The 23,370-nt window shown below is 36.5% G+C and overlaps 1 protein-coding gene across 1 annotated transcript in view; it reads right to left on the bottom strand.

The window, feature by feature from the left end:
* LOC149132273 (xylosyltransferase Oxt-like) overlaps positions 1-23,370 on the bottom strand; it is a 228,908-nt gene that overhangs the window by 65,266 nt on the left and 140,272 nt on the right. Inside the window, exon 2 of the mRNA XM_089364882.1 lies at positions 7,210-7,468. Coding sequence (XP_089221008.1) covers positions 7,210-7,468 — 259 coding nt within the window. The remainder of the gene's footprint in view (positions 1-7,209; positions 7,469-23,370) is intronic.

Here is a 23,370-nt window from a genome sequence, read left to right as displayed (position 1 = left end):
CCATCACCATCACCAAGCAATGTTTACATCCTGATATTCTAAGTGGTGAGATTTTTCTTCCCTGCTCATCTGATGCTATCATTACTATTATCTCATGTTTTATATTTATTACATACTTTAAATGTTATCAAATTTGATTATATCAAATTTCATATCATTACCTAATTACTCACTACCACATGTTTTAGGTTTTATAGCATATATTCCACATCGACATCTGTTTTACAACATATTTCATGCTATCATTTGTTCTTTAACATATTTCATGCTATAAAACGATAAACGTCGCCCTTTCAAAGCCTAGCCAGGCTCATGGGCCCGGTTTCTATGGTGTATGTGTTCCCCCCAGCTGGACGGGACGCCAGTCCATCGCAGTGTTACTCAGGAAACAGGAAGAAAGAGTGAGAGAAAGTTGAGGCGAAAGAGTACAACAGGGGTCACCACCACTCCCTGCCGGAGCCTCGTGGAGCTTAGGCGTTTTCGTTCAATAAACACTCACAACACCCGGTCTGGGAATCGAAACCACGATCCTCCGACCGCTAGTCCACTGCCCTAACCACTGGGCCATTGCGCCTCCATTTCATGCTATCATCTGTTTTATATAACATTTCAAGTTAACACCTGCTTTAACCCTTTAGCATTCAAATTACTCTGTCAAATGTAACGCTTGTAAATTAAAAATTGCTTCGGATTAATCATGCATTATATTGTCACTTCAAGATTTTGATGAAGTGATTGTTTACTTTTAGAAGGACATTGTAGGTTAGGTGTGAGAAGCCAAATCTGGTCAACTTGAACATAAAATCAGTAGAATATTTGGGCTGGATATGGCTGGCTTAAATACTAGAGGATTAAGCCATGTTTCATGCTTGTATCTGTTTTATATCATTAAAGTCTATTTTCATCTTTTCTATATCTTTCATGTAACCATCTGTTTTATTTAGCACTTTATGTTAATGCGTGCTTTAAGCTATATTTCATGCTCATATCTGTTTTATATCATTAAGGCCTATTTTCAGCTATTTCATATATTCCATGCTATCATCTTTTTTATTAAAGGAAGCTGAATCAGATGGCAGATTTGCAGGTGTTGGCACAGAGATGAGCCAGATCCAGCATTTGATCTTCAGAAGAGATGTTATTAAAAAGAGCCAAACTTGTTATCTTCAATTAGGTTTACATGCTTATCATCGCACCACCCCACCCCATCAATGTTGGGTAATAACTGAAAGGGTGTGATCATGAATACGTGTGGCCAAAACAGGATCTGTTCAAAGGAACTCTGGAATAATGCTACTCGATTGGATGTATAGCTCAGAGATGAGGGAGTCTCTCCAGGTCAAGCCACTGCTTTGAGAGGTCATAGCTCTGGCACAACACACACACAAACACACACACACATACATGCACACACATATATATACATAGATACACATATACACCTCTCTCTCTCTCTTTATTTATATATATATATATATATACACACATACAAACCACATATATATATATACACACCACAGCAGAAGTGTTAAGTCTGGTCTTTCTGGTAGTAAAAAGCACTTGTGACAGTGTCACGTATAAGCGTCTGTGTGGTGTCATGTAAGGGCACCCGTGCAGTTCCACGTGAAAGCGCCCTTGTGGTGCCACGTAGAAGTGCTCATGTGGCACCTCATTAAAGTGCTTGTGCGGTGCTGCATGAAAGTGCCCATGTGGTGCCATGTAAAAGCACCCAGCACACTCTGTAAAGTGGTTAGCATTAGGAAGGGCATCAAGCCACAGAAATCATGCTAAATCAGGTTGGAACCTGGTGCAGCTCCCCAGCTTGCCAGCCCTGGTCCAACTGTCCAACCCATGCCAGCATGGACAACAGACATCAACTGATGATGATGATACACACATACATATACAAATTAGTACACACACACACACACACATCTATTTCTTTATTGCTCACAGGGGGCTAAACATAGAGGGGACAAACAAGGACAGACAAAGGGAGTAAGTCAATTACATTGACCCCCAGTGCATAACTGGTACTTATGAAAGGCTGCTAGGCATTTCACCCAGTGGCCTAATGATTCTGCCAGCTTGCTGCACACATATTGAACAAAAATGAAATAAGAGAAATTAAGAACTGAGAGTAGCCAGAACAACATAGATAAATACAGGTATATCAAATACAATACAACATAAATTCTTGATTTATAAAAAATTATCTCCACCTCTAGAGGATGTGCCATAAATACCAAATGGCAATTAAGACCATTTCTACGAGAATGGGAAACAATCTCAAGATTCCAAGGAAAAGGGCATAATTATTGTCTGCAGATAAAAGGACAATTGTGGACATGTTTCTACCTTGATAAGTGTCATAAGCATGGCAATTGTACAACCTTATGTCCCAAAATCAAGAGACTTAGACATATACACAAAAGAGTCGAACACATTTATAATCTAAGTAATTATCATAATTCATTATTCAACCCTTTAGCATTCAGATTACTCTGTCAAATGTAATCCTTATTTATTCACATTGATATGGATTAGCTTTGAGATTTCATTGATATGATTGTTTGTTTTCAAGAATAACATTTTAGGGTAAGTGTGAGAGACCAGTTTGAAGATAAACCAGGTAGATTACTTTGGCTGGCTATGACTGGTTTAAATGCTAAAGGATTAAGCAAAAATGAGCTAAGAGAAATAAATCAGAGTGGCAAATGACATGTGTATGAACAAGATGTGTGTGTATAGATGAATATATGTATATTGGACCATATGTATATTGAGTCCTACACCAGGTTATTAATCACACTATGTCTAAGTGAAATATTAATTAATACATACACACATATATATATATTCTTTTATTCTTTTATTTGTTTCAGTCATTTGACTGTGGCCATGCTGGAGCACCGCTTTTAGTCAAGCAAATCAACCCCAGGACTTATTCTTTGTAAGCCTAGTACTTATTCTGTCGGTCTCTTTTGCTGAACTGCTAGGTGACAGGGACGTAAACACACCAGCATCGGTTGTCAAGCGATGGTGGGGGGGGGGACAAACACAGACACACAAACATATACATATATATATATATACATACACATGAATATGTACAACGGGTTTCTTTCAGTTTCCATCTACCAAATCCACTCACAAGGCTTTGATCGGCCCGAGGCTATAGTAGAAGACACCTGCCCAAGGTGCTACGCAGTGGGACTGAACCCGGAACCATGTGGTTGGTAAACAAGCTACTTACCACACAGCCACTCCTGCGCCTATACACACACACACACACACACACATATATATTTGTATGAACACACATACATATATATATGTGCAAATACATTAATATATGTTAAAGTTACGGTGGTAAGCTGGCAGAAACGTTAGCATGCCGGGCAAAATGCTTAGTGGTATTTAATCTGCCGCTATGTTACTAGTTCAAATTCTGCTGAGGTCGACTTTGCCTTTCATCCTTTCGGGGTTGATAAATTAAGTACCAGTTGCATACTGGGGTTGATCTAATCGACTGGCCTCCCCTCACCAGAAATTTCAGGCCTTGTGCCCAGAGTAGAAAAGAATATATGTTAAAGTTAAATATCCAAATGTGATTAGGTTAGAAGTGATCTTTATTAACACACACACACACACACACACACACACACACACACACAGATATGTAAATATTTTGATATATGTGAAAGGTAACAGGTAAATATCCATGTCTGATTAGGTTATAAGCGATCTCTAAAGAGCATAAGTAAAAATTAAAAATGGTAAATAAAAACATGTCATATCCATTATGTATGTAAGAAGCATTCATCACATGATGCCAAACTAAGATCAAGCTATATAAGCTTAACCCCCCCCCCCACAAGACCAGCTCTAAAGGATAGGCTTATAACCAAAATTTACAACAAACAAATATTAATAATTATTATGATAACAATAATAAATAATAAAACATATATTTTACATATATATATTCAAAGTAGTTTTAAAATATATAAAGTTTTTACAGTACTTCAAAGAAAGTGAGTTTTATATCTGTAATGTAGCTTCAGTGTAGTGTGTAGCAGCAATATGTTAAGAAAACATTAAAATATATTAAGAAAACATTGATATGATCTTCTCATTGAATTAGGTTGTGAGAAAATTGAAATTTGATAACACTGTATCAATATAATGGAGGTAAGAAAGCTAAAGTTAATGAATATTGAACATATCGAGTGCATCAGATTGTTGGCTATGTAATATATATGTATATCTATATTGGCGGAAATATATCAATATGTTGCAATGAGTAAAACAATATGTAAAAATTATCATGATGGACCCAACTATATATACAACAAATTGATATATATATATATATTTATATATATATATATATATATATATATATGTATATTACCAGTGGAGCGCTAAGAGCACTGTTCGAGTGTGATCGTTGCCAGAGCAGCTGTCTGGCTTCCGCACCAGTGGCATGTAAATAGCACCATTTGAGCGTGATCGTTACCAACATCGCCTTCCTGGCATGTGAAAAGACATTCGAGCGAGATTGTAGCCAGTGCCACTGGACTGGCTCCTGTGCAGGTAGCACGTAAAATACACCATTTTGAGCATGGCCATTGCCAGTACCGCCTGACTGGCCTTCATGCAGGTGGCACGTAAAAGCACCCACTACTCTCTCAAAGTGGTTTGCATTAGGAAGGGCATCCAGCTGTAGAAACTCTGCCAGATCAGATTGGAGACTGGTGCTGCCATCTGGTTCACCAGTCGTCAGTCAAATCGTCCAACCCATGCTAGCAGGAAAAATGGACATTAAACGATGATATATATATAGTTTTGGAATAATAAAAAGCAGCCAAGTAGATATTTAACAGATGATTCCTAATCTTACAGCTGTTTCAATGGACAGGGTAAAATATCATCATTTATATTATTACATGATCACTATACACATTACACATAACTAGTTAATTAAATGATGGCTAAACTGTATCATCAGGATGAAATGTTGAAATATATATATATATATATATATATATATATATATATATATATGTATATTACCAGGACACAGTAGTGTGTCGAGAAGCCAGCTGGAGGAGATGTCCTCCTGGGGCTAAATGCAACAGTAACATCCACCTCTAGGGGTCAGCCACACTTAAGTGGCAATATACTACACTTTATCGTGCAGTTACTGTTAATACTTCATTTAGAGAATTAACATTGCTTATATATATATATATATATATATATATATATTAGTAACTACATGTATGTATATGATTGTGTTTATATACTAATGCATTTCTATATATATCTCTATGCCACCTTACTACTGACTAGATGTACCCCACCCCTGCTTCATTCTAGCAGCAGCTATCAGCCATTGATACAACTTTACCTAAAAAACATAGCTCTTCAGTCAAACTATGTCTTTAAGAGACCTTAATTCTATTTCTGTCTCCATTATTTTTATCTATAGTCTCATATATTTTAAAAATTATCTTTCCTCTTTTTACAATTATTCTTAAACTGTTGGCCTCTTTTGAATTGACCAACAATGTATACCTATGTATGTATGTATGCATGTTTCTATGCATCACACCATTTTTTAAGTTATTTTTCAAGTATTTGTTTCTATATAGAAAAGGAAAAAAACCCACCTGCTAAACATTCCCTTTTCAACATTATTCTCTTGCCAATTATAAAGTAAATTCTACAACATCCTTCCATAGAAACTATCACTTACTCCCCTCTTCCTCTCCATCCCACTTCTTCTCTCTCTCTCTCTCTCTCTCTCTCTCTCTACACACACACACAATGAGTCTCCTGAATATAAATATCTAATTCTTTAATTCTCACAGTCCAATAATTCTCCACTGACATAGAACTAATCAGTCACTGCTTAGAACTGTGCTTTCAAATCCCTCAGTAAAATACACACACACACAGTCACACACACACACACACACACACACACACATTATTATCAGTCATCTGTAGACAAAAACTAAAACATCTTCACATTATAATTTTTTTCAGAACAAAATAATATCAGCTGGCTGCAAGTCTTCACAAAATGGTTTTTATTTCAGAGATTTCCTTCTCTTAGATGGATTGTCTTCACTATGACTGGTGAGCCACCATCTACTCTTGGGTACATTGGATGACTGTTGACTCTCCTGGGTTCCTCCACCTTTTGACAAGTTTTCTTTTTAATCCTGAAGCATGTCCAAAAAATCACCTGCTTCACTAAGCAAACTTGGTGGTATTGCTGGCTTAGTTGATGGCAATCTGACCACGCAACAGGCTGTACTGGTTAGGTTGCTCTTGTGCTACCAGTAAAAACTATCTATTTCACACTTTCATCCCTTTAAGAGATGAAAGTGTAAAATAAATAGTTACCTTCTCTCTCTCTCTCTCACACACACACACACACACACACACACACACACACACACACACACACACACACACACACGTGTGCATTCACATGTAAACATTATGTATCTATAATAATAAATATGAAATTCTGTTTGTCTGTCTGTCCGGGACTCCTGTGTTTCGGTCTACATAGACATTTTTTGGAAACAGAATGACCCCAACATTGAAAATCTGCCCTTTATTTGGTTCTCAAACATCCAGCATTGGGATCAAGTCTGGATGAGGATTTGTTATATGCTAACAGTTGAAAACCAATAAATGCTTTATCCTTATTATTGCTCTCTTTGGTTTTGGGGTGCAGACCAAATTAGCCCTCCACTGGAGCAAGCTTAACTCTTTTGTTACCATATTTCTGTTGAGATACTCTGTGTTTCTTTCAATCAATTTTAAATATAACAAAGAATTTAGTAAAATAACTTATCATTAAGCTAGTGTTAGGAACATAAATTGTGACTAAGATTTGGTGGAAGATTTTAATTCAGAACTTTTGAAAACAAGGCATTTGTACTACAGAGCCAGAGGTGGTTTCAGGTGGGTTGGTATCAAAAGGGTTAAAAGTGTGCATAGAGTGCGGTTTTTAAGCTAGTCCGTTTATACATGTATACAGTCACAGAATTACATTGTGCATTTATTTACACAAAGATACATATATCCAGACACACACACACACTTACAGAAATATCTTTGTAAAATATCGTTAATAAGAAAAAGAATAATAAATAAAAACAACAAAAATTTTGCGAAACTTACCTTTGTAAGGACAGTATCGTGGAAGACTCTTTGGGTAAAGCTTTCCTTCCTTGTCAAGGCAAGCGACATTTGATATTTCCTGTTTACATAGAATGGTCTTGGCTCGATTCAGAGCTGACCAAGTGTCTTTGGTTTTGATTTCACATTTTGGCGTGAAGTTAGCTGGCGGGTCTATCACAGGCTTTGGTTGGGCAACTATTTTACCGTTAGGAGGACCTTTCTCGTTCTCCAAGACATTGCGTGTAAGTACATTTGGCCTCTGTTGGCAAAAGAGAAAAAGAAATAAAAAAATGAAATATATATGTATATAGAGAGGAGAATTCATGAAAAAACAACAGACGAAGACAGGTGGTGCAAACAACACATGGATGTATTAGTATAACGCTCGGGAATAGAGAAAGTCTTTAACGTTTCGAGCCTACGCTCCTCAACAGAAAGGAACACAGAAAGAAACAAGGAGAGAATCGTGAATGGTCTGGTTGGAGGCCCAACCCTCCGAGTTTAGGTTCAATGTTACTATGACTGACAGATTACAATCACATCAGTCATTACCCAACATTCATAACTATGACAAGGCAGTGCCCCAGCATGGCCATAATCTAATGACTGAAACACATAAAAGATAGAAGATAAATAGCTAAAGATGGAGGAGCATAGCTAAGTGGAGGCATATGACTTAGTGGTTAGGGTGTTGGACTCATGATTGTAAGATTGTGGTTTCGATTCCTGGGTTGAGCAATGCATTGTGTTTCTGTGCAAAACACTTCACATTGCTCCAGTTCACTCAGTTGGCAAAAATGAGTTTAGCCTGGAGAGGGATGGGGTTCCACCAGGCTTTCTCAACCTCCCTATGCTGTATGGCTGCAGTGCCCCAATGACCTCCAAGGGGTTAAAGGACTTGTCAATGTCAGATAGCTAAAGACAGGCAATGGAAACCAAATTGACGATATAAGTTTGGCTTTTGTTTTTTTTACCAATCTCTCCTCTTCTGAGGATCGAATGCTGGAGCTAGCACAGTTACAGGCCAGCAGTTGTAAATTTAGCTTCCAGTTCAGCCTCCTGCTGCCCACCACTCATGAATATGGGTTTGAGATATCTAAACTTCTTTACATGCCTCAAAGTTCACTGACAATACTTTCTTGAGAAATGTCTCGATCTTTGCAGCACTAAACATCATCATCATCGTCGTTTAATGTCCGCATTCCATGCTAGCATGGGTTGGACGATTTGACTGAGGACTGGTGAACCAGATGGCTACACCAGCCTTCAATCTGATTTGGCAGAGTTTCTACAGCTGGATGCCCTTCCTAACGCCAACCACTCAGAGAGTGTAGTGGGTGCTTTTACATGCGGCATGAAGGCCAGTCATGCGGTACTGGCAACGGCCACGCTCAAAATGGTGTATTTTACATGCCACCTGCACAGGAGCCAGTCCAGTAGCACCGGCAACGGCCCTTTTTATATAAATAAAAAGTTACAATGTTGAGGAATTCATCTGATTCAGTGATTTGCATGTCTATCAAAAGGGTATCGCAAATACAAAGACATAGACTAAGTACCTTTATAAATCTTATGGAGACTTTGTGTAGCTAATGTATATATCTAAGTAAGTGAGCTGTTTATTTCCGTCAAACAATGGCTGACTTGGGTAGATTACTCCAATAAAAACTGTTTCTTTTGAAAATCTGCAAAAAACTTTAGGCTTGTGTTTTATATTTTCCACAACCCTATTCTGTTTCTTTTAACAGCATGAATGTTTCTGTGGGAGCAATTTATTTTGTTCTTGGTTTTTATGAGCGACATTCTTAAATGGATTTTTCCTGTGTCAATGGTTTATCCATTTAAGTGATTTGAGATCATTGTTCCTCTCATGAGAATTTCTCTGTGTCTGGGAATGGTATTTTCATAAGCCTCAACCTTCTTCTCTAAGACATATTTAATGCATGTAGCTTGTATTATTTACATAAAGGGGTAGATTAGCAGACTTGATAAAGATGCCAGATAAAATGCCTTGGGGTATTTGCCTTAGCACTTTACATTCTGAGTTCAAGTCACACAGAGGTCAACTTAGTTATTCATCATTTTGGGGTTAACAAAATAAAGCACTAGTCAAGTACTGGGGTTGATGTAATTGACCACATCTCCTCTTCTCAAAATTTCAGGCCTTGAGTACAAACTTTCCATTTAAAGTGCAGTTGATAGGCAGAATCAGTAGAGCATCAGTAAGAAAAATGCTTTGTGATATTTGCTCTAGCTCTTTACATTTCGAGTTCAAATCTTACCCAGGTCAACTTTGCCATTCATCCTTTTGGGGTCAATAGAATAAAGTGCCAATCAAGCACTAAGATCGATAGCTTTCACTGACCCCCATCCTCTAACAAAAGATTGCCTTGTACCTAAATAAGAAATAATTATTTACATAAATCAATATCTTGTGAGAATAGTTATAGTGTTGGACAAAACACCAAGCAGTATTTCTTTTGTACCAGCTCTTTATATTTCGAGAAAGAGAGGGTAAGATGAAGGGAGAGGATGACATGGAGAGAAAGATGAAGGAGAGAACAAGAGAAACATTGAAACATATGCTGCCAAATTAGTCAGTGTAGAATCATTGACGCCAAGGTGGCACCAAAACACCTCAAAACATCTCACAGCTTCTGTAATGATAATATATTGTTAACCCTCTTGATACCAACCTGCCTGAAGAATATGCTCCTGGTTCTATGGTACAAACTTTCTGTTTCATAATTATCCAAATTAAAACCTTCCATCAAAATCCCAAGCTAATTTACGTCCTGGACGCCATCAGATTAACAAAGTTTAGGTTATTTTGCTAAATTTTTCATTATTTTCAAAATAAATTGTAGCAAATGCAGTATATGTATATCAATAGGGTTGGCGCAGGCATGGCTGTGTGGTTAAGAAACTTACTTGCAACTGAACAGTTTCTGGTTCAGTCTCACTGAGTGGCACCTTGGGCAAGTGTCTTCTATAACAGCCCTGGGCAACCCAAAACCTTGTGAGTGAATTTGATAGATAGAAACTGTGTGAAACGCCCTTAGGCATGATTGTGTGGTAAGAAATTTACTTCCTAATCACATGGTTCAAGGTTCAGTCCCATTGTATGGCACCTTGGGCAAGCATCTTCTACAATAAGCTCAGGCAGATCAAAGCCTTAAGAGTGGATTTGGCAGTTAGAAACTGAAAGAAGCCTGTCATATATATATATATATATATATATATGCATGCGTGTGTGTGTGTGTGAGTGACTTTGTGTCTCTGTTTGTTCCCCACTATCACTTGACAACAGGTGTTGGTATGGTTAGAGAAAACTATAGGAGTCACCTTCACATTAAGAACGAGTATGGGTACCACTTGAAAAACACCCAGTCCACACTGTAAAGTGGCTGGCATTTGGAAGGGCAGCCAACTGTAAAAACCATGCCAAAACTGATCTTGCATGTGCGAGTGTCAGATAAAAAGCACTCAGCCCACTCTATGGAGTGGTTGGTTTTAGGAAGGGCATTCAGCTATAAAAAATCTATGCCAAAACAGACACAGAAGCATGGCACAGGCTCCTGCCTGGCCAGCTCCTATCAAACTGTCCAACCCATGCCAGCACGGAAGAAGGACGTTAAATGATGATGATGATGATGATCATCATCATCATCATCATCTGCAATATTATGGTGAAGTAGACATCGAGAGCATTATTACCTCTGGTTAGATAGACAGCAGCTCACTTATTCCTCGAACATGTTCAAGAAACCAAGAAGAAATACTCTTTCTCTGCAGCTCTGTATAATATCTGCTAGAACACCGTCTTGCTTTATGAGGCTGACATAGAGCTAAACAACAAGTGGTACTTATTTTTGTCAAGTCTGGAAAAGGGTGATTGACAAAACGAATAATACCACTGATATCAGCAAGATTTTCAGCTGAGAACGTTGTGTACAGCAGGATTATAAAACGAAATACGGCGAAAACATACAGTCTAGATTTCAACAGACTGTCTACCACATAAACTACACTTGAGAATACAAATACATATTAAAAAACATAATTAGAAAAAAGATAAAAAGAATGAATAGATGTCCTATATATATTTATATATAATATATATATATATATATGTATGTGTGTATGCTTATGTGCATGTGAGTGCATACACACACATATACATAAACGTGTGTGTGTGTGTGTGTATATCTGTGTTTGTCCTTACAAAAATAGTGAAAATAAATACGAGATATTTTAAAACGAGTTATTTTTTTTTACTCTTTTTTTTTTTGCTTTGTTGTTTCAGTTTTTTGTTGTTGTATCTGCTAAACTTTTTTCTTCTTTTATTTTTGTAATATACATACCCCAAAAAATAAGTAAAAATATAAATAAAAATAGCTTAAAACTTATACATACACATACATATATATATATATATATATATATATATATACATATTTATATACACATACATGTACACAATTGTGAACACACACATGCACACGTGTGTACATATATATATGTAAATATATCTATACACACATATATGTATACATCAATACACATAAATATATATACACACATACAATATATAAACATATATCCATACATACATATGCACATATATATAACCACAAACACACACTTATACACACACAGAGACATATACAATGACATATTGACACAATAGCCAGGAGGAAAGGAAAGACGTGGGGTTAAGAACAGGGCTGTTTTGCACGTGTACACATGTCTGCAAAGTATGCGTATGTATTTGTAAATGTGTGTGTGTGTGTGTGTGAGTACGCCTGCATGTGTGTATGTGTATGATATTAAAAGCCAGTTTTGAAAGTGAGACCCTTACAGACATCACTACTCCTCATCATCTCGTTTCCTACATCACAAAAATCTCATTATCCTCCTCTATAAAAGTTTGTGCCTCATGCCTGAGTAACAAATTATTATTATTATTGCAATTATTATTATTATTGTTGTTGTTGTTGTTAAGTGAACTTTGTCTCAGTAATTATTTATTTTTGCCAAAATCAGCCGTTTCAGGAGGGGGAAAAAAAAACAACAACCTTACAATGACACGCTCATTCTTCTTTTATTTAAATAAAAAAAATGCAAAGTAAAGGGGAAAAGAAAGATAAAAAAAAAAAAAAATCAAGGACAAAAAAAGAAACTGCACCTACCCTCACCTCCCTCCCTCCCTCCTTGGCCACACACACACACACACACACACACACACATTTGCATACAAATATGCACTTACAGTAAGAGAAAGGAAGGAACCGCCATTCTACAAGGAAATGAAAAATAATGCTGTTGCTACTACTACTACTACTACTACTACTACCACCACCATCAGAAGTAGCAGCACCACCACCACCACTATCACCATCACTGTTACCACTACCAGTGTCATCACCACCACCATCTCTCCCAACATATCCACCAACACCACTACCACCATTCCATATCACTACCTTCTCTCAATCAACATTGCGATCACCACCTGTACCACAACCACCACTACTAGACTGAAAACACCACTATCAACACTACCATTCCTATCAACACCACAACCTCCCAAACCGCTAGAAATGTCTGCTACCACTATCCACTGCCGCCAACACTGACGAAGTACTGACTGCTACCATCGTACAACCACCATCGCCATCGACCACCTCTAACATACCTTACGACCACACCACCATCGCTCTCGCTACCTACACCATGCACAGAACTATCACCACTACCAATGCCGCTTTCTATAGAAGAAGAAAACATTGCTGTATTCTTTAAGCGAAAGTCAATAACATTGACCAATACCACCACAAAGAAAACAGAAAACGGAAACATCTTTTCAAGAATTAGGATAAGAACTTTTTTGGTTTAGAGAAGAAAACTCAAAATAAAACAAAATGAAACCTCAGAGAATCTTTCAATATTATTGTATACACATATAAGAGAATTTTTGAATATTATTATATACACATACAAGGTGGCAGAATTGTTAGAATGTCGGACAAAATGCTTAGCAGCATTTCATCTGTCTTCATGTTCTAAGTTCAAATTCTGTCACAGTTGACTGTCATCCTTTTGGGGTTAATAAAATAAGTACCAGTTGAGTATTGGGGGTGATGTAATTGACTTCCCCCCTCCCTTGAAATTGCTGGTCTTGAGACAAAGCTTGAAATTGTTATAGATCAGTGGTTCCCAACAAACTAGTAAATTGGGGATCCACTATAGTATTCTAAGTGCTCCTGAAAAATATTTGTGTTAGATGTATGTATTTGTACGTATTGCAAGAAACAGTTGGGTTTCTAGCTCAACCTATACAAGTTAATGTGTAAAAAACAATATAGGAATTTAGAAGGTTTTATAAAACTAGTTTTTAAACATCAAATGAAGACGGGGTCCCCCAGAATAAAAAATGGTTGAGAACCCCTGTTATAGATGTTAATAAGGTGGCAAGTTGGACAAAATGCTTAGCGGTATTTTGTCTATCTTTATGTTCTGAGTTCAAATTTTGCCAAAGTTGACTTTGCCATTCGTCCTTCCTGGGTCAATAAATTAAGTACCAATCATCTATTTGGGTCAGTGTAATCGACTAGCCCCACCCCACCCTTAAAATTCCACACTTTGTGCCTATAGCAGAAAGGATTATTATACATACATATTTACAGCTCTTTACATTCTGAGTTCAAATCCATATGAAGTCTATCTCAAATTCACCCTTCTGGGGTTGATAGAATAAGCTATCAGCCAAATACTAAAATTGATTTAAAGTGATTTAATTGATTGTTGCCTTCTCCTGTTGATCTAATAAATTAACTCACAAGGCTTTGGTTGGTCCAGGGCAATAGAAGACACTTGCCCAAGATGCTGTACATTGGGACAGAACCTACAACCATATGGCTGGGAAGCAAATTTCTTAACTGCACAACCATGTCTGCATATATACACTTTGGTCAGCCTGGTGCTATAGTAGATGACACTTGCTCAAGGTACTGCACAGTAGGACAGAACCCAGAACCATGTGGCTGGGAAGTGAATTTCATAACCACACGGTTATGTCTGCATCTCTAGGCCTTGGTCAGTCACCAGATGTGCTTTTATGTTCCACCAAAAATACCTTTCTACCAAAAGGTACAGTTTTACGACCCACAAGCATTTATGCCCTACAAAATGTGCTTTTCATGACATTTTATATATCCCGTCAAATGTATATTTTTGTGCCACTAGATGTACTTTTGTGTCACCACATGTACTTTTATGTGCCACCACATCTACATTTATATGTCATCTGATGTACTTTTATGTGCCACTGGATGTCCTTTTACTTTGTGCAACATGATGTAATTTTCTGTGTTATCAGCTGATGAAAAAACCACCAAAACGGAGAGTAATAAGCATGGGTGTTCTTTGGGTAAATCTTATTTTCGGTGGAATCTTTAAGTACTGAGGATGTTGAATAATCTGCATAGATAATATATTAGATGGATATCTGTTAATCAAAGAGTTTAAAATGAAAGGCTTGTGGTAGGAAAAGAATCTGGTAGAAAAAGAAAAAAAAAGAAACAAACAAAAAACGAACAGCTATGTGAAGAAATTTGATCATAGCTATGGTGCCAGGTGTACACTTTGAACCAAAGTTATGGCAGTTTATCTTAAAGTTAAGATACTTAAAGCAGTTTTGCACAATTTATCAGATTAAAAGAGCATTAGATTAATTAATTAATTGCTCATATTATACACTGTTCTTCGTTAACTTTAACAAGTATCTGAGTGTAATTACTTTATCTCGTTTGATATATTGACATTGGAAAAAAATCTTATCATTATGTAATGCTATATATCCTGAAGGTAGGGGATAAAAGGAGAAAAAAGAAGGAAAGACAAGACCAGTCCAAAACTAGCACTATTCTCCCTTAACACTCCTGTGATCATATTACTAATGAATCGCATTGCCTATGTGTTTCTATTTTGAAAATTAATTAGGAAATTTTTAATGATTTTTCAGTGATATAAGCACAGGCATGGTTCTGTGGTTAAGATATTCACTTAGCAGTCATGTGGTTTTGAGTTTAGTTTACTGCAAAGCACCTTTGACATGAGTCTTGTAATATAGCATGCGACCAACCAATGCCTTGTGAAACAATTTGGTAGGAGAAAGAAACTGTGTGTGTATATATAATCATAGTCATCATCATCAACATTTAATGTACATTTTCCATACTGGCATGGGTTAGATACATGGATAGGAACTGGCAAGGCCAGGGGTTGCACCAGATTCCGTAGTCTGTTCAGGCTTGGTTTCTACAGTTGGATGCTCTTGGTTTTGGGGTCTCAATTCTGTTGTGGTGGTGGGGTCATTTGAGTACAGCAATGCACCACATATCTCAGCCCTCTGTCATCTCTTTTGTAAGGCTCACCATTTTGAGATCGGTCTTCATACATTAAATATATTAAATCAAAGATTGAATTTTATGGTATTATCTTTAATTAAAGATAATTATATAAATTCCAGTCTTTAATTTAATGTATTCGTTACAGATGACCAATCTAACTGACATGGAATTTCAGCTTGTATGGACAGTCTTCTTCTCAAAGACAAACCAAGCTGGGGCAACAACTCGAAGGGTTTTAATTGATTAAATGAAACTCAGTAATTAATTTATTATTTCTTAAGTCTGATATACATTGTCAGTTTCTGTTGTTCAACTGCTAAGTCATGCAAATGTAAAGTAACTAACACTGTTGTCAAGTGGTGGCAGGGGAGGGGATGAGAGAGTGTCCAAACAAGCACACATAACAAGCTTCCACACAATTTCCATCTATGAAATTCATTCACGAGTTGTTGGTCAGTGTAGGAGTAATAATAATAATAAACGACACTTGCCCAAGGTGCTGTGCAGTAGGACTGAACCTGAAAATACCTGGTTGCAAAGCAAGCCTCCCGATCAGGCCCACATCAAATTATTAGTTCTGTCCTCTTTAAATTCCCAGTATTAACAATGTGAACATAGGTGCAGGAGTGGCTGTGTGGTAAGTAGCTTGCTTACCAACCACATGGTTCTGGGTTCAGTCCCACTGCATGGCACCTTGGGCAAGTGTCTTCTACTATAGCCTCGGGCCGACCAAAGCCTTGTGAGTGGATTTGGTAGACAGAAACTGAAAGAAGCCCGTCGTATATGTGTGTCTGTGTTTGTCCTCCCCACCATCACTTGACAACCGATGCTGGTGTATTTATGTCCCCGTAATTTAGCGGTTCGGCAAAAAGAGACCGATAGAATAAGTACTAGGCTTACAAAGAATAAGTCCTGGGGTCGATTTGCTTGACTAAAGGCGGTGCTCCAGCATGGCAGCAGTCAAATGACTGAAACAAGTAAAAGAGTATACGTTACCCCAGACCAGAAGGTGCTCACATACAATTACATCTGGTAACCTTTCTCTTTAAATGGTTACAATTAAAAGGAAACAAAAACTACTCCGAGATAATTTCCGTTCAAAAACTACTAAAATATTTCACTAAAAGACAACTATTATCCTTATGTGGGCGCTAATTTTTTTTTTTTTTTTTTTGGTATTTTTCTTTCCCAGTTTTGAAACTACTATTTACTCTTTAAAAAAAGGCTATGAATTTTGAAAGTGGAGAGGGTGGAAGTGGAGATTCCTGTTTACATAGGAAACAACAACAAAAATTGGTAGATATTTTTGGAAAATTTTTATTTCAAATCAATTTATTAAGAATTTCTTGTGTCTATTTCTTTTTTTTTAATATTATTTTTGTCATTTTATATTTGCTTTTCCACAATGTATTTTTCTAATCTCCATTAAATATTAAATTGAATAATAGATCAATAGAATAATTAATAGAATATAATTTAATCTATTATATGGCTCAATTTACATTCACTGCTGAATTCATTATCTTTCAAATTATTGAAGATATTTAGGTACTAGTTTTCTATAAACTAAATTGTGGCCTTAGGCTATTGGAGATGGGCTGATGCAGTACAAAGCTGAGCTGTTCTACATAGCAACTCGTTTAATTAAGCAACAATATAGTTTCAGAAATGAAATACTGTAGTGATTTTTTGTTTGTTTGTTTTTAGTTGCTAGGTTTGAAAGAAGGGGCAAAGCTCATGACTTTTGCAGATTCTTCAAGAATGGTGAGATTAAAGCCATATTAATGTTTATTTTTTGGGTATTGCTAGCATGAATATATGTTGAATTTTTTTTTTTTTCACTTGTTTCAGTCATTTGACTGCGACCATGCTGGAGCACCACCTTTAGTCGAGCAAATCGAACCCAGGACTTATTCTTTGTAAGCCTAATACTTATTCTATCGGTTTCTTTTGCCCAACCGCTAAGTGACAGGGACATAAACACACCAGCATCAGTTATCAAGCAATGCTAGGGGAACACACACAGACACACATATATATACATATATATGACAGGCTTCTTTCAGTTTCCGTCTACCAAATCCACTTACAAGGCTATGGTCGGCCCGAGGCTATAGTAGAAGACACTTGCCCAAGATGCCACACAGTGTGACTGAACCCGGAACCATGTGGTTGGTAAGCAAGCTACTTACCACACAGCCACTCCTGAATATTGAAGTTGATGTAATCAATTTGGCTCCTCCCCTCAAAAATGCATGCCTTGTACCAAAATCAGAAATGATAATAATTATTATTGTATTATTAATGATAACATGGTGAGCTGGCAGAATTGTTAGCATGTTGGGCAAAACGCTTAGTGGCATTTCGTCCATCTTCACGTTCTGAGTTCAAATTCTGCCAAGGACGACTTTGCCTTTCATCCTTTTGGGGTCAATAAAATAAGTACCAGTTGAACACTGGGGTTGGCATCATTGACTCATCTCCTCCCCCAAAATTGCTGCATTTGTGGAAAAAATTTGAAGCCATTACTATTATTATTATTATTAAGGTGGCGAGGTGGCAGAATTGTTAGCACCATAGGCAAAATACTTAGCAGCATTTCATCCATCTTTACATTCTGAGTTCAAATTCCACTGAGGTCGACTTTGCTTTTCATCCTTTCAGGGTTGATGAAATAAGTAGTAGTTGTGTACTGGGGTCAATGTAATATACTTTATTGAGTACTTTACATTCTCCTGGCTGCATGTATATATAAGAAGTGAAGAATGGAGTAGCTGGTAATTACATTTATTCCATGATGTACACTTGTTTCACTAATGTTTGGTTGACAAATCAAATGCCATGCATGGAATTATGGATGAGAATAATAACATAGTTGTGTCCGTTATATAAAGCATATTACATAATGAGTTCCTTACACAGTCATGACTGAGTAAATGAATATAATATAGGTACAATTTTTTTTGCTTTTCATTTATACAGGAAGAACTTGATAATCTAGGAAGAATTTGTCTCCAGATTCTGGAAGGAGGGAGCTAATGCTAAAATTTCAACAAGTGACAAATTCTTCTGAATTTTCTGTTTGATGTTCTCCTTCATACAAATTCGAATAGCTGCTATTTGCGAAAATATGTCTGGATTATCAGATCCCCTCTCTCTTACTATATGTACACACACACACACACACACAAAGAATATATAATCTTCCGCACAAGTAAAAATATGAAAAAATTAAGTTGAAAGTGCACTTGAAATCCTTTAATGTATATTTATTTACATTATGCCATCAAGTTTTACAATGTTGCAATAATCATGAATTTTACAAAATAAATAATGCTAATGGTATCTTACTTTATGTAAAGGTAGCTGCATAAAGAAAAACAAGGTGGAAAATTACAAATCAAATAGCAATAACTGTCTTACAACAATCACTGCCAAATGTATTACTCTGATTTGTTGTTTTAGAAACAAGATTTTTGCAAAGTTGTTCAATGCTATACCTGGGTAAACGTAGAAAAAGACTGCACTCAATGGCCTTTCATCCTTCTACATTTTCTCATTCTTTTATATTAAACAGTTACAATCTATTCAGGCATGGTTTGTATTTCTTGATAAATACACTTTCTTTATTCATCTGTATTTGATCAGAGTATTGTCAACATATTGTTACTACAATGGCAAAACTTAGTAATTCAGGTGTTTATTTGTTGCACTTATCCAAATGTTCCCCTTAAACTTAATGCTGATTGTCCTCTGTAATTTTCTTTACTCCAAAAAAGGTGGAGTGGACATGGAGCACGACAAATTAATGAAATGAATAATAAATGTATAAAACCTCTAATTTTTATGGTCTCAATAAAACCTATGTGGTCAAATTATAAACAACTGCCTGTAGAGAATCAATTTCATTGGGTGTTAATTAATATAGGACATCTTAATATGCATTAATAAACAACATAATGATCTTAAATGAAAATCAATTGTAACTAATTGATCCGGTAAACATAGACTCAGTGACTTATTTGATACTTTTTCCTTTTTTAAGATGTGTATTTATGTGCATGCACACACACACACACACATGCAAACACATACACAGGCATTGCTGTGTGGTTAAGAAGCTTGCTTCACAACTGTGGCTTTGGGTTCAATCCCACAGCGTGGCACTTAGGGGATGTATCTTCTGTTAAGGCCCTAGGCCAACTAATGCCTTGTGAGTGAATTTGGCAGACAGAAGCTGTGTGGAAGACAGCCATGTGTGTGTGTGCGTGTGTGAATGTGTGTCTTTGTGTCATTGGATTACACAAGTCCTTTATCATGGCAAGCCAGAAGAAATAAAGTACTCAATATGAAGAGTAGAGTGTTTATTGGAAGCTGAAAATTCCTAAACTGTTACTCAGAGTACCCTAAGTTTCATGTTGATTTTTAAACTGTTGTCAAGCACTGATGATGGCCAAACACTCCTCCCCACTGCTGGGAGTCTAGTATTTGTGAGGATATGCATATACACGTACATGTATGTACATACCTACATCTACATGTATATATAGATGCATATCTGGGTACAGGACGTCACAAAAAAAAAAACAAAAAAACGTGAACAAAATGAGAAACAGAAGATAAACAGAGCACAGAAAACAGGCCACATAGAGAATATTTCCTTCATCAGCTGCCCCTATTCTAAACTAAGCGTTTCGAAGAGTTAATGTATGTAATCCAAATAAGTAGACAAAGATAGACTTTGACACATCTTTAATGATCAGTTACAATTGTATCTGTACCAACTCTGCTTTCAACACTTGTTCACACAAAAATTCCAATTGAAAATTTATGTAATATTTACAGTTTTGAATATTAGAGCAGTTCTTTTTCAGACATGCATCAAAGGTGTGCCCTTACACTGTGCGTCTGCCAGGCTTTGCGTTTTGCTTATCTGGAATCTAACAGTGTAGTCAGCCTAAAGCTCAAGTTGAGTGCTGCATTGGAAATACTTTATCTTTCTACCCTCACAAGACCTTATTCTTTTTATTCTCTTACATGTTTCAGCCATAAGACCGTGACTATGCTGGAGCACTGCCAGTGGTGTCAGATGCTGACAGCACCTAAGTCTCCCAAGTGGTCACCCATCTAAGTACTAACTAGGCTTGGCGTTAACTTTGGTGATTGGATGAGAACCAGTGCATTCAACATGATATGGGTGTATGTATATATGTATATATATGTATATATATGTATATATATGTATATATATATGTATATATTTAAAGGCGATGAGGAGTTTAGTTCACTGATGATCTAAACTAATAGGTATGCTGCATAAGTTCTATAATTGGTCATCCGTAGCAGGCTTCTGAGTCAGCAGGTGTATATTAAAGGAAACGGAAAACAAAACAAGGCAGGAGAAGTATCTCAGGTCATTTAGAATATTTAATTAGAGTAAGGTGAATCATAAAAGAAGTCTCCTTTTTTGATTCACCTCACTCTAATTAAATATTCTAAATGACCCGAGATATTTGTCCTGCCTTGGTTTTATTCTACATTTCTTTTAAATTATATATATATATATATATATATATATATATATGTGTGTGTGTGTTAGAAAAAATAATAAGGTACTTAGATATGTGGATGGTTGTACATTTACAGATTTTTATTAATATGTCGCATATTTTTATAAAAACATGTAACATATTAATAAAAATCTGTAAATGTACAACCATCCAGATATCTGAATACCTTCTTATTTTTTCTAATATATAATTCCTGTACATCACCTCCAAACCTTCCAAAATATATATACATATATATATATATATATATATATGTATATATATATATATATATATATATATAGGGAGAATTTACAAAAAAAAAAAACAGATGAAGACAGGTGGTGTAGACAACAAAAGGATGTATTAGTATAATGCTTAGGAATAGAGAAAGTCTTTAACGTTTCGAGCCTTCACTCTTCAACAGAAAGGAACACAGAAAGAAGCAATGAGAGAAAAAAAATATATGTAGTGGTCAGTGATCTACCATGGCGAATGACATATATATATATACACACACATACATATACATACATAATAAATCTTTCTTCTCTCCATGTTTAAAGCATATTGTAAATGCGAGTATTTTAAAAAATAATTCCAACAACAAGAACATGTTCAAGCTATAATGGTAAAAGCATGAAAGTCATGAACTTATTTCCTCCAACCAATAGAAACATTCCAGATAGTTACTGCAAACATTAATCTAATTTATGGTGGGAGAATGAGCATGTAGAGTGATGTAGTAGAGTTGGTGGTGGTCGTGGTTGGAGTAAGAATTAGTGCTGAAAGAAATGCTTGTGAAACAGTCCTGGGAGTTTGGATAATTAGTCCAAGACTTATGGCAGTCTGGACATCATGGAAACAAATGAGTTATGTTAGAGTGAAGTGGATGTATGAGGAGTAGAGAGAGAGAGAGAGAGAGAGAGAGAGAGAGAGAGAGAGAGGGGGGAGGTTTAGAAGGATGCGAGCAAGAAAAAGAGATGGACAAAGAGGAGGAGGTGAGAGAGAGAGAGAGAGAGAGTAATATGTGTAGGAAAAAAAAAATAACATTTTACTTTATTTTATTTCATTCCAGTAGCTTAAATTCAATTTTTCAATTATTTATTCAGAAAATAAATTTTAATATTGGAAAATTGAATTACGCTCTGAAGTGGCAGACTAGACTAAATGTCAGACAGTATTAAATATGGTCACTTTGATGTTCAGAGTTCAAACCCCGCTAAGGTCAACCTCACCCTTTTCATCTCTCCATGAACTTATTTTAAAAAATCTTTTTAAAAATCTGCTACTGACACTATCAGTCTCTTTTGCCAAGCTGCTAAGTTATTGGGATGTAAACAAACCAACACCAGTTGTTAAGCTGAGTGGTGTGGAAGACAAACACAAAGACACACACACACAATGTTTGTGTGTGTGTACATGGTATATGGTGATCTTCTACATGGTGTCTAACGACTAAATTCACTTACAAAAGTAGTGATCAGCCTGGGGCTATATTAAAAATCACTTACTCAACCTCCAAATAAATTTTCAACACTTAAGAACCCCCCCCACTAAAAAAAAATAACAGTGTCCACAATCAAAGTTACAAAATATATAAAAACAACACCACACAAGTGTCTATGTACAGGTATGTTCTTTTATTCTTTTACTTGTTTCAGTCGTTTGACTGTGGCCATGCTGGAGCACCGCCTTGAAGTGTTTCCGTTGAACAATTCGACCCCAGGATTTATTTCTAAGCCTAGTACTTATTCTATCGGTCTCTTTTTTGCTGAACCGCTAAGTTACAGGGGCGTAAACACACCAACAGTAATTGTCAAGCGATGATGGGGGGACAAACACAGACACACACACATATATATACATACATACATATACATATATATATATATGATGGACTTTCAGTTTCCCTCTACCAAATCCACTCACAAGGCTTTGTCAGCCCAAGGCTATAGCAGAAGACACTCGCCCAAAGTGCCACACAGTGGGACTGAACCCAGAACCATGCAGTTAGGAAGCAAGCTTCTTATTTCTTTACTGCCCACAAGGGGCTACACACAGAGGGGACAATCAAGGACAGACAAACGGATTAAACTGATTATATCGACCCCAGTGTGTAATGTAAACTGGTACTTATTCAACTGATCCCGAAAGGATGAAAGGCGAAGTCGACCTCGGCGGAATGTGAACTCAGA

The sequence above is a fragment of the Octopus bimaculoides genome, chromosome 16 (genome assembly GCF_046866305.1).
Source record: "Octopus bimaculoides isolate indiv1 chromosome 16, ASM4686630v1, whole genome shotgun sequence".
In the NCBI taxonomy this organism is placed as follows: domain Eukaryota; kingdom Metazoa; phylum Mollusca; class Cephalopoda; order Octopoda; family Octopodidae; genus Octopus; species Octopus bimaculoides.
Note: the sequence above shows the minus strand (reverse complement) of the source record. Positions and strands in the feature narration are given on the sequence as shown.